Here is a 17,897-nt window from a genome sequence, read left to right on the forward strand (position 1 = left end):
AGGACCTTGCACCCCATCCTCACCACATCTGGCTTAGAACGACCCCCTTAATCACCAAACCGGTCCTACACCACCATATTCAGGGCGGGAGGGTGGGAAGTTGTTCCACTCTCTTCTCTGACTGAAGCCCTCCCCTTCCTGTCCACTGCTTAATTCCCCTTTTTCTCCACCCAGCTCAAACCCTGCCCCCTGCAGCCTGCTGACCTATTCTGTAGCCCTAAACTCAGTACCTTAAACAAGCCCCTTTAACCCCTGTCATGCCGGCCCTGCGTCTATTGCTTTCTTCCTTTTACTCCGGGCCTCTCTATACACTGTTTTTGATACAATGTTGGTTGATTTTTAGGGATTGGTATTGCTGGTGGGAATCTCAGGATACTCTTTAACACTACACAGTTCGCAAATGTGTATGTTCCCGCATGTATCCCTGCACTTTTGTACCCCTCTGCTTTTTCCTCGGTTTACAGGCTGGCGTGTTTTTATCTATACGTGGTTGATATGTATTTAACTCTCCTTGGCTATAGATGAATGTCCATATGCCCCTGAGGGCTTTGCTTCTCGATCCTCTAAGGACATCATTATATTACTATATGTTGTCTACAACTTTGGATATTCTAATGAGAGGAGTGAGATTCTGTATTAGATCAACGAGGAAGCTTTCTTCTACCCATGGTTTTATGACTGTAACAATAATTTTGGAATATTCCTATGTACACCTTTTCTGGTTTCTGTGCGCTTAAAGTCCCAGAAGCCCACCTTGACCATGTGTCCTTTACATTCTTAGAATACTCATGCTGTGTGGTAGAAATATCTTATTAATTTTCCACTTTGTTTAAAAAAAAAAATTATTTTACTTCCCCATTTTCCAAAAGTTTATGGCAGAAAAACAAATCCTCAAAAGATTCACCATGCCTCTTAAAAAAGACCATGGGGTGTTTACGTTCCAAAATGTCATCATTTGTGTGAGTTTCTACTGTCCTTGCAGTTCAGGGCCTTCAAATATAATATATACATGATAGGTAGTCCGGAAATTAGATGTGTAATTTATGCCCCTCGAAAGCTTGAAGGTGCTCCTCTCCATTATGTGGCTAAGCTGCAAAAAAGGCTCACATACAGTGGAGACGGAAAGTATTCAGACCTCACTCTTTGTTATATTGCAGCCATTTGCTAAAATCATTTTAAGCTCATTTTTTTTCCTCTTTAATGTACACACAGCACCCCATATTGACAGAAAAATACAGAACTGTTGACATTTTGTGCAGATTTATTAAAAAAGAAAAACTGAAATATCATATGGTCCTAAGTATTCAGACCCTTTGCTCAGTATTTAGTAGAAGCACCCTTTTGATCTAATACAGCCATGAGTCTTTTTGGGAAAGATGCAACAAGCTTTTCACACCTGGATTTGGGGATCCTCTGCCATTCCTCCTTGCAGATCCTCTCCAGTTCTGTCAGGTTGCATGGTAAACGTTGGTGGACAGCCAATTTTAGGTCTCTCCAGAGATGCTCAATTGGGTTTAAGTCAGGGCTCTGGCTGGGCCATTCAAGAACAGTCACGGAGTCACTCCTTCATTATTTTAGCTGTGTGCTTAGGGTCATTGTCTTGTTGGAAGGTAAACCTTCGGTCCAGTCTGAGGTCCTGAGCACTCTGGAGAAGGTTTTCGTCCAGGATATCCCTATACTTGGCCGCATTCATCTTTCCCTCGATTGCAACCAGTCGTCCTGTCCCTGCAGCTGAAAAACACCCCCACAGCATGATGCTGCCACCACCATGCTTCACTGTTGGGACTGTATTGGACAGGTGATGAGCAGTGCCTGGTTTTCTCCACACATACCGCTTAGAAGTAAGGCCAAAAAGTTTTATCTTGGTCTCATCAGACCAGAGAATCTTATTTCTCACCATCTTGGAGTCCTTCAGGTGTTTTTTTAGCAAACTCCATGCGGGCTTTCATGTGTCTTGCACTGAGGAGAGGCTTCCGTTGGGCCACTCTCTCATAAAGCCTAGACTGGTGGAGGGCTGAAGTGATGGTTGACTTTCTACAACTTTCTCCCATCTCCCAACTGCATCTCTGGAGCTCAGCCAAGGTGATCTTTGGGTTCTTCTTTACCTCTCTCACCAAGGCTCTTCTCCCCCGATAGCTCAGTTTGGCCGGACGGCCAGCTCTAGGAAGGGTTCTGGTCGTCCCAAACGGCTTCCATTTAAGGATTATGGAGGCCACTATGCTCTTAGGAACCTTAAGTGCAGCAGAAATTCTGTCTCTGATCTCTTCAGGCAGTTCCTTTGACCTCATGATTCTCATTTGCTCTGACATGCACCGTGAACTGTAAGGTCTTATATAGACAGGTGTGTGGCTTTCCTAATCAAGTCCAATCAGTATAATCAAACACAGCTGGGCTCAAATGAAGGTGTAGAACCATCTCAAGGATGATCAGAAGAAATAGACAGCACCTGAGTTAAAGATCACATGGTCCTAAGTATTCAGACCATTTGCTGTGACACTCATATATTTCAGTTTTTCTTTTTTAATAAATCTGCAAAAATGTGAACAATTCTGTGTTTTTCTGTCAATATGGGGTGCTGTGTGTACATTAATGAGGAAAAAAATGAACTTAAATGATTTTAGCAAATGGCTGCAATATAACAAAGAGTGAAAAATTTAAGGGGGTCTGAATACTTTCCGTCCCCACTGTATGTGTTTTTGCCCACCCAGCATCACATATATCGGATCCACCATTCTGTGAATTCAGCAGAAGTTTATTATATTCACTATTATTTTTAGAGGACTATTTGGTCTCAATATACATTTTTGTGATTTTTCTTTTTATTTCACGGGATTGAGGAATATTTTGGACACTTATTGCACTTTATAACATTTGATTCCACGTGGAGATATACATTTTTTTCAGATATTTTTTATATATATTATTATTTTTTCAGATATTTTTTACATATGTTTGGTAAATTAACCATAGTGTTTTTATAGTGATATTTATTTTTGCGCAAGATCACTTTATATAGATTTTACATGTTTTTGTGTTTTGTGATACACGTTTGGGTTTTGCTGCATAATTATACATTTATCACTGGATTTCTGTCACTAGCCACATTCACTAGTTACTCTTAGTAGCACGAAGGACACTTTGACTCAGAGGTGTAACTAGAACCTTAGAATAAAAGTACCACAAAAAAAAGGCCTGGACAGGAAAGGGGTTTAACATGGCAGTCATCAATTGGTTAATGATAAAGCAAGGGCAATGCGATATTAAACATGTACAGTAAGTAAGTCAAGTGATCTGTCCAGAAGGAAGGGGTCTAGAGGCCTGAGTTGGACAGAGATGTGACTTGAATTCAGGATAAAGTTGCAGGACACAGGTTAGCCGTTATTACATAGTAATGTAGAACCCTCTACCTAAAGGTAAGTGCTAGAGTAGTATTTCTTTAGCTCAGGACCCAAGTGCAGGTAAATTTAGCCAGGCCTGTGCTTTAAGCTGGGCCTGGTTGTTGTGATTTGGAGACTGGGAGTGTTCAGTGCAGTGGTGGGTGTGGCCACCTGTGCTCTGACTCAGTTGTACCTCCCCTGCTTTCAGAAGGATTGTTCTGGGAGAGAGGTTGGAGCTGATGCTTGAGTGGCAGGCAGCTTATGTGAGGAGCCCTGGCCAATTATCTCTGGGTATTGGCAGGGGGCAGGCCTCCCATATAAGCTGGGGTCACATGCTGCCAGGGAGGAGTTCTGGAAAGTAGGAACAGATAATGGAGTACTGAGTTTCTGTTCCGGGCATCCCCACGTGGGGATGCACCGAGCATGGAGGAGGAATGGAGGAACCGCTAGGAGGGAGTCCTAGATAAGATCTTTATCCTTAAAGAAGTATCAAGCTGCTGTGACCGGGGAACACAGGACTTGCATGCTGGAGGCGATCTGGAAGGAAGCAGTAGCAGTCAAGCGGAGGAGAGTAGAGCAGCGTTCTGTGACCGGGGACACAGAACTATTATTCTTCTAGAGAAAGGTCAGTGCAGAATGCTGTGGCCGGGGAACGCAGCGTTGATAGTCCTGGATTGGCTGAAAGCAGTGGTGTGCCCATTGCCATGTGTCAGGCCGTCGTGTGGAGATACCAAGTCATCTCTGGCCTGGTTAGCACAATGGTAGTACCTTCCAAAGACTGTGTGGCTGTCTGATTCTCTGGGCCATCGGGGAGAAGCAGTGTGCGCTTCTGGCTCTTTGATCTGCATGGAGAATTCCATCATGGACTACGAGGAGGAATTATTCAGAGTGATTCTTCTTTGTTTAAATAGAAGTGAAGAAGTAGAATATCAGTATGTTTTGTAGTAAGAATTTGTACAAGGAAAGTTGTCAGGTCCCTCACTTACCAGACAGGTGAGTCCGCTTGGGCAGAGGGTAGGCTCACTTACGTATCCGATTCGGGGCCCCTGATAGAGCAGACAGGAAGCCCGCGAATACAGAGTGGTATGAGGGCCTGGTGTTTGGATCCTGGAGAAAGGTGGTCTTTCAAGCAGCAGGTAGAACTCAGGAGTACTGGAACTGATGCTGAGCAGGAGCTTATCAGGCTGGTCACACACAGGCAGAGGTCGGCAACGGGCTGGCAGCAACGGTACAAAGGGAGCAGGCAGAAACAAGGTCAAACAAGCCGGGGTCGGGTTCTGGCAGCAGTCAAGGAAGTCCAAAAGGCAAGCCGGGTCACAACGGGTCAAACTTCAGAGATACGGAACACAGAGAGGATCACGGAACTAGACACAGAGCTGTTGATCAGGCAGCACCGAACAGGGATAGAGGCAGACTTAAATAGGCCGATTGGCGCCAAAAAGCCGCGCTCGTGCACACGCCGATTCGCCAAGGCGCCCCCGCACGCGCCCGAGCGCGCCCCCGACACCGGCGTGCACGACATCTCTACCGGGCACGCCCGTGGTAACGCCCATAGGCGAACTCACGCTAGCGCGAACGCACGCACGCCCGGACGCCACCCTGCACGCCACGGCTGGCCAGACCAGACACGCCAGTGCCCCCAGGAACACGCGCCCCAGCACGCACAGGAACACGAGCACCAACGCGCCCCGGCGCGCACCGGCGCCCAACCAGGTAACCTCTCTGACAAAAGTAGAAGTAATAGTCTGCAGAAGAGTTATTCAAATGAAAGAGACTGGGGTGCAAGGAGTGTATCCGGTTTTTGCAAGGCCACGGCCACTGAATAACTACATACAATCTGCAATGTGTTAAATGCTATGGGCAATCTCATATCATCCTTTTCCCAGTTCAAGTTGTATCCCACAATAAATATGACAAAACCGTGAAACTGACTGTTCATTTTCTTAATTGATCGTGAGGAGGATGGCAACAGGCGATTGGCGGATTGTTAAGTAACCATATCAGTAGCCCTTATGGGGGTACCGCTACAGTAACATAGTTAGTAGTGTTGAATAAAGACAACAGTGCATCCAGTTCCAGTTATTGTCTTAGTTATCTCCTTCTTTCACATTCTATATCTTTTCTTACTTTTCCTGAATCATTTCTTTCCCTCTCCCCTCTCACTCTTTTCTGCTTTTTCTTAAAACCCAGGTCATTGGTCGGAGATTACACAGCACCAATAATACTAATACAGAGAACACATGAAATTGAGTTTAGTGCTATTCTCTCTCAATCCTGAAATGGAGAAAAATACCAAACATAGCAATTAGTACATTTAACCTGTTCTGTTGTGCCTTGAATAATTTTGAAGAATGTGATCCTGTGTAGTCAGGTGTAGGGAAACAAGTGAATAGGGGGTTAGGGTTACAGGGAAGGTTCATGTTAATGTAGCTAGGAGCTGGCTAATATTACCTGCATTTTCAGGAAACACTCGTAGAATTGCTATGGTGAGGCTGTTCCCTCCTAGTGCTCAGCTCAGACTCTACCTTCAGGATGTGATGACGCAGAGTGACTGAGATCCAGGAGAGGAGCGAAGCATCTTGAGACATGTAGTCTATGGAGCCAAGTTGTACATTCAGTCAAACTGCTATGGAATACAAATTCCACCCGGCTGGAGAGTAGAATGAGATGCTGGGAAAGGTGATATAAAGCCTGTGTGGGGGAGGGATTACTCTCTTGGGACCACTGCCTGGATTTGCAAAGAGTAACTCTGCGTTAGATTGTGCTGTGGCCGAATTGCGGCCTCTGCAACCAGGAGAAAGAGAGTCATCATGAGAGGGTGCTGGAGCATCCACTTCCAGCCTCTTTTGGTCATTTAGCGGCAGCCTGGAGGCTGCTCTCATCACATCCATGCCAGATCCAGCTGGGCTGCAACATGGTGCAACACGAGGCCAAGTGCCATCCCTTGAGCCAGACCCTGCAGGAGATTGCTGCGGAGCCTTCTTGCCACTCTTCAATACCAAAGGTCCCTGGGATTGGTGAGCGGGCACTTGCCCATCTTCCTAAAACAAAGGACACTGCATGCAGACACCATAGTCTTGTTTCACTGACCTAACTTGTAGGAGAACTTGTGCTATACCTACTCTTTACTGAGCAGCAACAGTGTTCATCCTGCTTGCCAGGACACCACAAGTATACTTTATATCACCCTGCTTGTCAGGACACTTCAAGCACTTCGCTAAAGAGCTTGATGAAGATGCAAGACCTTCTTTTCTTCTAAAAGACTACAACATACCCCCCCCCCAAATGCCATTGGTGCTATAAGGGCCCATACTTCCACACAGAACTTTATGCACTAAAGGAGCAGGTCAAATGATTTAAGGGTCATATTATTTGAATTGAACTAAATACAGGGTTTATAAAGTTCTCTGGGACTGTAGTGTCTGGGAGCAGAAGGGAATGGTCTGACATGAATCTGGTCATTCCTCTGCTTTTCTTCTGCTTGTATCCATAGAGCTCAATCTAGGCAGTTTGTTGATTCTGTGTAAGTGTTCATGTTCCACTATAACCAGTTATCGCAGTTTGACAAATAACCCTGAAAGCAGAAACAGTCAAAGTAAATTCCCTGCAGGTAACGAGTTTATATTATTGAATGTCATTGCCATTAATCTTTTAGCCAATCCAAGCAGTTGAATCCTATTTACTATGTGTGTTCCTAAGCACTTTTTGTTACCACAAGAATGTCAGAACCCAGAGTGCCAGAGGTGTTGGAGGATTTGCAATGTCAGGGCAACCAGTGGGGTACAGATTCTTTGAGCGGCCCTCACAGCTTCACTTTAAAATATGACTTCAAGTGGTTGTAAAGCCTCAAGGTTTTTCACCTTAATGCATACCATGCATTAAGGTGAAAAACCTTTGGTGCTGCAGCTGCACCCCAGACCCTCCTTTTTTTTTTTTTTTTTTTTTTTTTTTTTTACCTGAGCCTGATCTGATCCAGTGATGTGCATGAGCGCAGCGGCTCCAGCCGCTATCTCTCTCCTCATTGGACAGACTGATAGCAGCAGGAGCCATTGGCTCCTGCTGCTGTCAATCAAATCTAGAGACATAGGAGCAGGGTTGTGGGGCTGAGTCCTGCTGTCTGTGTCAATGGATGCAGCAGCGGGACTCAGGAGTGAGCCTGCACGGGTTCCCACAGGGAAAGCGGCTTTCCGTGGGGGCACCCGATGAAGAGGAGGGGCCTGGAGTGCCAGCGGGGCACCCCAGAAGAAGAGGATCAGGGCTGATCTGTGCAAAACGATTGCACAGAGCAGGTAAGTATAGGCATGTTTGTTATTAAAAAAAAAATTAAGTAGAATTTTAAAAACCGCTTTTGTAAAAAAAAAAAAAAAATGTTCTTGTTTCTTCCATGGGACAAGGTATGTAAACCAGGCCTAAGAGTATTTTGCTGGTAGGGTTTTGGACACTTAACAAGTTTAGGCCTGGCAAAACCAACCTAAAACCCACTAATTAGTTTGATTGTCATTTTTTAGAAAAGCAACATTTTACTTTTTATTATACTTTGTTCAAAATGCACTAAAGAAATTTCAAAAAAGGTTTACTGGTCTGCCCAAAGTATAAGTCAAATAAGGTCTATGCTAAAAGGTGACATAGAACTATAAATAAAACGATAGCACCGGTAAATAGGTCATCACACTAAAATTCTAAGTTAGATGAATATATTATAGTATACAGATAGCAACAATGTAGTACATACAAATACATACAGCATATGTATATTTTTGGATGTGCCCCCAAATTAGCCTAGCCATGCTTTACAAAAAGTGCAGCCTATAGCTATGAGCAAACAATAGTCATATATAAGAAAGGGGGGAAAGATTCAATACAAAAAAGATAATATAATGAAATGAAGGACTAACCATAGAGAGCAGACAAATGGTACTAGTAGAGGTGAAACAGACAATCCCCTTTCTCAAGTCAAGTCCCACCTCCTGGTCAGTCCAACACATTAAGGAACCTTTTTTGGCACAAGTAATCACTTTTAGAAAAACAAGAATTTAGTAATATTGCTAAATTACTGATTTGCAATAATTAGGAAACAATCCATTAGAAAGCTGATCATAGCCATAAAATATGTATATGACAGTTGCTCTTTATTAATGGTCTGGTCAAGCTTTAACTACATTGACTGTATATGGCGGTGGCTGCGGTGGTGGTTGAGCATATGTGGTGGTTACAGGATAGGGAACGGGAACTGCACCAGGATTCATGGCAAGGACGACATCATTCTTTAACACGAACACCTTCAAAAGATAAAAGTACAATAAGATAAAGGATAATATTTTTGAGGAGAAAGACAAAATATTATGACCAAGGTTTAAGGATAGAGGGTACGAGGACAAATTTCTGAGAAATGCAAATCATAGAAGGAAAGCTCTTAGAAGCTTCATCGTGTTTGTAAATCTTTATTGTGGATTATGTTCATGTCTGTTTGTTATATTACTAGGTTTTTAGAACAATCCTCTAGGTAAAAAGAGATCTCTGGCATTGGTTCCAGGAAGATCTGCAGCGGCGTAACTAGAACCTTCAGGGCTCCGGTGCAAAAAAACATGAAGGGCCCCCCTAAACCCACTAGTCCTGAGACACTTCCCTCAGAGCCCGGACCCCTTTACTCCCATCGTCGGGCCCTTTATCATGACCCCACAGTCTTACCCTTTCACATTTTCTTCAGCCGCCCCCTTACTGCCACCTTGGAGCCCCCCACGGTGGCGAAGCGCCAGGGCCCAGTCGACCTTTGAGACCCTGGTAGTTCTGCCATGGGGTGAAATACTCTGCAGTGTCATGGAATGGGTGCAATGCTCTGCAGTATATTATGTGATAGTTGTAATGCTGTGCGGTGTATCATGGGATGGGTGGCATGCACTGCAGTGTCAGGGGAGGGGTGAAATGCTCTGCAGTGTATCATGGGATAGTTGTAATGCTCTGCAGTGTATTATGGGATGGGTGGAATGCTCTGCAGTATATCAGGATATGGGTGGAATGCTCTGCAGTGTCAAGGGTTGGGTGGAATGCTCTGCAGTGTGCAATGTGATTGGTAGAATGCTTTGCAGTGTGTCATGGGATAGGTGAAATGCTCTGCAGTGTGTTATGTGATAGGTGGAATGCTCTGTACACATATACACACACATACAAACAGATATAAAAACACACACTCACACAATCACACAATAGTTACATAGTAGGCGAGGTTGAAAAAAGACACGTTCATCAAGTCCAACCTATGTGTGTGATTATATGTCAGTATTACATTGTATATCCCTGCATGTTATGGTCGTTCAGGTGCTTATCTAATAGTTTTTTTAAATTATCGATGCTCCCCGCTGAAACCACTGCCTGTGGAAGGGAATTCCACATCCTTACCACTCTAATAGGGCGTACACACGGTCAGACTTTGTTCGGACATTCCGACAACAAAATCCTAGGATTTTTTCCGACGGATGTTGGCTCAAACTTGTTTTGTCTACACACGGTCGCACAAAGTTGTCGGAAAATCCGATCGTTCTAAACGCGGTGACGTAAAACACGTACGTCGGGACTATAAACGGGGCAGTGGCCAATAGCTTTCATCTCTTTATTTATTCTGTGCATGCGTGGCACTTTGTCCGTCGGATTTGTGTACACACGATCGGAATTTCCGACAACGGATTTTGTTGTCCGAAAATTTTATCTCCTGCTCTCCAACTTTGTGTGTCAGAAAATCCGATGGAAAATGTCCGATGGAGCCCACACACGGTCGGAATTTCCGACAACACGCTCCGATCGGACATTTTCCATCGGAAAATCCGACCGTGTGTACGGGGCATTACAGTAAAGAACCCTCTACGTAGTTTAAGGTTAAACTGCTTTTCTTCTAATTTTAGTGAATGGCCACGTGTCCTATTAAATTCCCTTTCGTAGAAAAGTTTTATCCCTATTGTGGGGTCCCCAGTACGGTATTTGTACATTGAAATCATATCCCCTCTCAAGCGTCTCTTCTCCAGAGAGAACAAGTTCAGTGCTCGTAACCTTTCCTCATAACTGAGGTCCTCCAGTCCCTTTATTAGCTTTGTTGCCCTTCTCTGGACTCTCTCCAGTTCCAGCACATCCTTCCTGAGGACTGGTGCCCAGAACTGGGCGGCATACTCCAGGTGGGGCCGGACCAGAGTCTTGTAGAGTGGGAGAATTATCATTTTATCTCTGGAGTTAATCCCCTTTTTAATGCATGCCAATATTCTGTTTGCTTTTCTTGCAGCAGCTTGGCATTGCATGCCATTGCTGAGCCTGTCATCTACTAGGACCCCCAGGTCCTTTTCCATCCTAGATTCCCCCAGAGGTTCTCCCCCTAGTGAGTAGATTGCATTTATATTTTTGCCACCCAAATTCATTATTTTACATTTTTTTTTTACATTAAACCTCATTTGCCATGTAGTTGCCCACCCCATTAATTTGTTGAAATCTTCTTGCAAGGTTTCCACATCCTGTGGAGAAGTTATTGCCCTACTTAGCTTAGTATCATCCGCAAATATAGAGATTGAGTTGTTTATCCCTTCCGCCAGGTCGTTTATGAATAAATTAAATAGGATTGGTTCCAGGACAGAACCCTGGGGAACCCCACTACCCACCCCTCACCATTCTGAGTACTCTTTTATCACTACCCTCTGAACTCGCCCCTGTAACCACTTTTCAATCAATGTACTCACTCTATGGTCCATGCCATTGGACCTTTACTTTGTACAGTAAAGGTTTATGGGGAACTGTATCAAATGCTTTTGCAAAATCCTGATACACCACATCTACGGGCCTTCCTTTATCTAGATGGCATTGGCAACTCACCTCCTCATAGAAGGTTAATGGATTGGTTTGGCAAGAACGATTCTTCATGAATCCATGCTGATTACTGCTAATGATACCGTTGTCATTACTAAAATCTTGTATATAGTCCCTTATCATCCCCTCCAAGAGCTTGCATACAATTGATGTTAGACTAACTGGTCTGTAATTCCCACGGATGTATCTTGGTCCTTTTTTAAATATTGGCGCTACATTGGCTTTTCTCCAATCACCTGGTACCATTCCAGTCAGTAGACTGTCAGTAAAAATTAAGAACAATCGTCTGGCAATTACCTGACTGAGTTCCTTAAGGACCCTCGGGGGTGCAAGCCATCTGGTCCCGGTGACATATTAATGTTAAGTTTTTCAAATCTATTTCTAATTCTGTCCTCTGTTAGCCATGAGGGTGCTTCCTGTGATATGTCAGGAGGATAAACATTGCAGTTTTGGTTACTGAAGCCCCCGTTTCCCTCGTGAAGACTGAGGAGAAGAATAAATTCAATACCTTCGCCATCTCTCCATCCTTAGTAACCAGATTCCCTTCATTATTCTTTATGGGACCAATATGATCTGACCTCCCTTTTTTTACTATTTATGTACTTAAAGAATTTCTTGGGATTTTTTATACCCTCCTCCACTATGTGCCTTTCGTGTTCTATCTTAGCCGCCCTGAATGCACCCTTACATTTCTTGTTGCATTCTTTGAAATGCTGGAATGTTGATGATGATCTCTCAGTCTTGTATTTTTTTAAAGCCTTCTCCTTTGCTTTTTTTTACGTTGTAGTTAAGCCATCCAGGACTTTTATTAGCTCTTTTAAATTTATTTCCCATTGGGATGCACTGGCTAATGTCCTTTATTTAATATGCTCTTAAAGCATACCCATTTTTCCTCCGTGTTCTTTGTTCCTAAAAATCACAATCACAAAAAAAAAACAATCACTCACACACTTACACAATCACACTCAAACACAATCACACAAACACATGCCGATTCCTCTGCTCATCCAGCCAGCCACTGCTGCCACCGGTCACACAGGCAGCGGAACTGACACACACAGAACTACAGCAGCTGCCGGGGATTTCCCCCCTCCCTCTCTTCTCTGTGCTGCCATGCCGGTGTGGGTGGCGCAGCAAGGACAGCCGACTGTTCTGCTCCTTTCCCCTGTTTCCTCATTGGCAGGGAGAATGAACCATTTACAGAGGAGCTGGAGAGGATCACCATGGGATATGTAGTCGTAAAGAAGCACGGCCCTACAACACTGAATGGACAGTGGACTGCAGCCCCAAGCATGCAGGGGGGGGCTGGACCATGGGGTGACCAGAGGAGACCATAAGGCGGCCGATGAGAAGAAGCTGATGCCCTTGGTCAGTGACTTGGTGAGGAGATCTCAGAGCCTCTCTCTATGAGCCACACGGGCCTCCCAAAGCAAGGGCAGGGTCGCCATTGCAACCCCTGCAACCCCCCTAGCTACGCCACTGAAGATCCAGTTACTGTTTATCTAAACAATTTTTTGGTGCTGGAACCTTAGGTGGATGTTAGTTGCTACAAATGATTGATTTTTTCAAAATTATACTGTTACTGTCATAACGGGGCATCTAGGAGATATGTGGGCTGCTTTTGTACACTGAAGACCCTTCCACTTTGGGATGTAATGTAATAGTTGGATCATGAGCTGCAACATGTACCAGCTGCTGAAGAGGACTGAGTCTCTTTAATAAACAACATTTTTAGATTTTATCTGCAGTCATTCTTTTATGTCCTGATGAAGGGAGCACAACGAGGCCCCTAAAATGTGTTGGCTATTAAGTTTACTACATGCTTGGAATAAACCTCTTTTATGGATTTCAACATTTTGTGCCAATCTTCTGATCCATTTAGTACATATCTGACCTTGTGACACCTTTATCTTACCATCTATTACATATATATCCACACTTAATAGGGGATCAATTAGTCTAAAGTCACTTTTGTAGCAATCACCAATTATGCTGCCGAACTAAGGGCACCTATAAGAATGGGGCTTGTTCAACTTGCAAATAGGTATACTCTGACAAATGGATTGATGTATTTAATGGAAAAACTTTGACTGCTAGACATTTTGCTAATTGCAACACACAGGGAGTTATTTATCTCCTCCTTCATGGTTTGCGAAGGCCATTTTGGCAGAAAACAAAATGTCCATTTTAAGTGAGAATTTCAGACCATGTCCCAGACATATGTTAAGAAAATATCCAATCACCTTTAGCCCGCCATGCTTTATACAATCATAATGATAACATGGAATCCCCCTTTTCTGGGTTATGGATGGAACCATAGGAGCGAAAGGTGTGAATTTGTTAAATATCTTTTGAGATTGGAGAGCAGGTGGATCTATAAATTAAGGGCCCATAATTTTCTGGGCCCAAATAATTCAAATAATTTTGCCTGTATTTTGGATTCTTAGATTTGCCCCTGAAATTTTGGAATAAGGAGGGAGAGGGGTTATTTGTGGTTTTCCTTTTTGGTGGAAACATTGCCAACTTGTTTTAGTCATTTCTATATTGTTTTTTGTCTATTAGTACAATTCCAATAACTGTACCATGACAACTTAGTTGGCTTTCGTTTGGCCTTCTATTTGTTTTTCTTCCTTTTGTCTTGTATATATTATGGGGCCACATGTAGTGCATATGTCTTGACGTCAATGTGCGTTGCAGTGTTATGTGTATTGTGCCTTCACATGTGGCGCAACGCTATGTTCATGACAACACCCCTTGTATGGCTCCATTTTAATCCACATGTACACATGCTTTCGAATCCATTTGAGAAATTCGCCATACAAGTGTTGAAGCCATACCAGCCATGCCAGCAACTAGCAGTATTGTTCTCCGCCACATCTACTTGCATATGCAAGGCTTATATTTCACCATTGTCCTCTATGGGACAAGAAATATGGAAGACCTTTTTTTGCAGAGAGTGGATAAACTCAAAGGAGACTTTTTGTTGGGGTGAAATATGAATGTCATCATGGCATACATTTTCTGAATGTTTTTGATCTTTCACATATTTGTAGTGGATTACTTGGTGACGTTTATACACAAGATTAATGCACATAAACAAGTTTATTCACATAATCCATGTTGTATGGGCTATGGAAGGATTGTATTAATGAGATTTTTGGTTGAATTGATGAATTCACAATATACACAGTCCACAGCGGCTTCCTCAGTTCCTCAACCTCTTCATCATTATGCGGTGTAGCAAAGCCTGGACATTGGTGCACATACAACAGCTGGGGCTGTATTTGCCCATTACAGCTTTTGGAGCTCAACTTTGACTGGTTTTCAGCATGCGTTCCAAACACTAACGGAAGGCTATAGTCGCCAACAGTAATTGCATGTAGATGTAGCGTTACCCCCTTAGGAGCCACTACGTATTGGGTCCCCCTATAGCCCACACAGCCAGGCAACATGCATTTTCTTACTTTCTGGTAGAGACCAGAAACAGTCCATGGACTTGGTTTTTAGTATTCATTAGGGATAGTAAACTTGGATAGGGATAAGGGATTATGGGATGCCCGACTTGACTCGAAGAACAAGAAAATGAGCAGGGTATTGCTGTTCCCTCTGTCCTTCTCAGCTCCCAGCCTGAAGGCAGAACCCCTCCACCCCGGGGTCTCCTCCCAGGCTAAACGGCACAGCTTCCTCACTCCATCTTCCACCTGACTTCCCTTACTGGGCAGGCTCCTCAATATTTATGGCAAACAAGATCAAAAGAATTCCCAGCTCAACTTACCAACCAGCCTGAAAACAACCAAATTATCCTGTCTAACGGTTTGCATTTAAAACAGGGATTTAGTTTGCACACATTTGCCACTTCATGGCACCTCAGTATTATCTGCAGTCCCAATTTGTGAGAGCCTACATAGTAGAAGCACATGTATAAAAATTGATAGATAAAGGGCAGGTAAGCCTGGAGGGAGCCCACCCCTACTTGAAGGCACAGGGGCACATTGGACAGTCCGCATATAGCACAGGCTGGTTGTACTGTTAAAATACAGGTGAGGTGATGCACTGGACACCATTGCTGCCGTTGTGCTATATGCTGGGTGTCCAGTTCGCTCCTGTGCCTTTAACACCTTCCCATCTGGCCTATAGCAGATTGATGGCTTAATGGGCCTTTCGTCCTTCTGAGTGGACATCATATGATGTCCTCTCAGAAGGCGCTGGTAACAGTATGTAAAAAAAAAATTTGCCATGCCTCTTACTAAAGACCTTGGACTGTCTATTTTCCAAAAAAGAGGGCATTTGAGGGGACAATTGTACTTTTCTGGCATTTTCAGGCCTCAAGGAATGAGATAGGCCATCAATACATCAGGTTTGAATGATTTTCACCTATATACCATAGTTTCTGGACTTTCCTACAGAATAAATATTAAACACTGATTTGGGTTATTTTCACCAAGGAAATGTAGTAGAATACATTTTGACGTACATTTATGAAGAAAGGTTATTTATTTGCAAAATGTTATAACTGAAAAAAATGTGTTTTTCTTTGTTTCTAAGTTTCTGGTCTTTTTTGTTTATTTAGCAAAAAAATAAAAACCCAGTGATGATTAAATATCACCAAAAGAAAGCTCTGTGTGATAAAAATGATAACAATTCCTTATGGGTACAGTGTTGCATGACCGCGCAATTGTCATTCAAAGTGTAGCAGCACTGAAAGCTGAAAATTGGCCTGGACAGGAGGGGAGTAAAAGTGCTCGGGATTGAAATTGTTAAGGAGGGCCGGGCCCCTCCAGGCTTACCTGCCCTGGTAAACTGCGCAGTTCTCTGTGCCCCGAGCCCACTCTTTTTTGAAGCCTATTAGAGCCTCTGGCTCTAATCACGAGCTTAAAAAAAAACCCCATTGGAATACATGCATTCGGCGCCCCGCATGTAGATTAGGGGGCCGGACGCATGGATGGGGGGAGGGCGGTGCCCCTGCATTATGGGCCGCCGCTGATAGGAAGTAGGAGGAAATCTTTCCAAAATGAGAAGAAATCCATTCTTAGGGCTCGTTTACACCTGTGTCAGTCTTTAAAGAGAGATCAGTGGTGGGTCCCTTTCAGAGCGATGCAGGTGCAACTGACAGGCATTCAGTAGGGAACACTGTAACCTCCTGAATTCCATTTTCTTTTCCTGACACCTGAATGCCTAGTGTTTGGCTTGTGGTTATGGTATGGCCCCAGTCAGGTAAATATGTCATTTTTGTTTGCATTGTGGCAAAAAGGATCCCCCATCACAGTACTGCTAACAGACCTCTGCCTCAAGTAGGGTGATGCCTAAACACAATCCTAGTTAAGGCCACAGGGGAGAGCTGGGACAATGATCTCAAAGCAAAGGGTTTCCCAAAGCTGGTGGGTGATAGACTTTGCTGGTCCCTTGACTTGACGTTCTTTTTACAGTAATCCCATACGTCTCTTACCTGGGTGACACTTTGTACTTTTGAGAGAGACCGGCATTCAAAAACAGAGGTGGAAACGGTGACACAGAAGAGCAGCAAATTTATCACAAGTAGTAGAGAAATAGCAGCATAAGCACCATTCTGTAAAAAAAAATTAAAAATAGTAAGTCAGCGAATGATTCTTATAGGGAATCTTTTAGTTTAATATATGCAGTATATGTCTATTATACAGGATGCCGGGATGTGTCCTGGATGTTAGGTTCACTTTCCCTGTTATTTAGGTTTTGGTCCCTTTAGCCCTTTTACAGCCACAGCTGTTTTTATGTTTTTTTGTTTACATGTATAAAAAATGTTAGGCCTGAAGATTAGGTTTGTTCTCTTTAATGAGAAATCAGGAGTCTAGAAGACCCCTCATATCTCACCTGTCCTCAAACAGACTATATAGTCTGTTTCTGTAACATGTAGGCACCGTCAAGGATCAGGAAGATCTGCAGAGTGAAGGAATGAAGAGAGAGTGGTAGTCCCTTTTCTGCAAATGTGGTATTAATAACTTAATTGTAATGCCTGTATAAGATTAGGCATTCTCTGGGGTAAGGTTGAAGTTTATCCATAAGGAACTTATGCAATCTTTTATGGTGTGTTTTGGGTGTATAGACATTGAATATGACTACAGTTTTCTTTCCCCAACAAAGCCATGTAGGCTAGTGGCGTAACGCGTAGGGTGAGGCAAAGAGATGTCCGGACCCTGATGCCGGAATTCTTCAGCTAAAAATGCTGGAAATGAGTCTGTGACTCAGATAATACAAGTGAGTGTGTTTCCTTTTGTGGTTGACATGTTTAATATTGGAGGCTTCCTTTCTTTCCTTTAAATTCTGTATGGAGATGATGCCTAACATTTAATCCCTTACCATCTGGCCTACTGTAATGCCCTGTACACACGGTCGGATTTTCCGACGGAAAAAGTGCGATCGGATTGTGTTGTCGGAAGTTCCGATCGTGTGTGGGCTCCATCGGACTTTTTCTGTCGGAATTTCCGACACACAAAGTTTGAGAGCAGGCTATAAAATTTTCCGACAACAAAATCCGATCGGTTAAATTCCGATCGTGTGTACACAAATCCGATGCACAAAGTTCCACACATGACGAAAGCTATTGGCTACTGTCCCGTTTATAGTCCCGACGTACGTGTTTTACATCACCGCATTCAGAACGATCGGATTTTCCGACAACTTTGTGCGACCGCGTGTATGCAA

General features: G+C 43.6%; 1 protein-coding gene across 1 annotated transcript in view; it reads right to left on the reverse strand.

Annotated features, from left to right (window-relative positions):
• Positions 1 to 8,054: 8,054 nt before the first annotated feature.
• Positions 8,055 to 17,897, reverse strand: part of LOC141106400 (membrane-spanning 4-domains subfamily A member 4A-like) — a 75,302-nt gene continuing 65,459 nt past the window's right edge. The window contains exons 6-7 of the mRNA XM_073597162.1: positions 16,666 to 16,785; positions 8,055 to 8,656 (exon numbers count right to left, since the gene is read on the reverse strand). Coding sequence (XP_073453263.1) covers positions 8,522 to 8,656; positions 16,666 to 16,785 — 255 coding nt within the window. The 3' untranslated portion in view covers positions 8,055 to 8,521. The remainder of the gene's footprint in view (positions 8,657 to 16,665; positions 16,786 to 17,897) is intronic.

Source organism: Aquarana catesbeiana, linkage group LG08 (assembly GCF_042186555.1).
Source record: "Aquarana catesbeiana isolate 2022-GZ linkage group LG08, ASM4218655v1, whole genome shotgun sequence".
Lineage (NCBI taxonomy): Eukaryota > Metazoa > Chordata > Amphibia > Anura > Ranidae > Aquarana > Aquarana catesbeiana.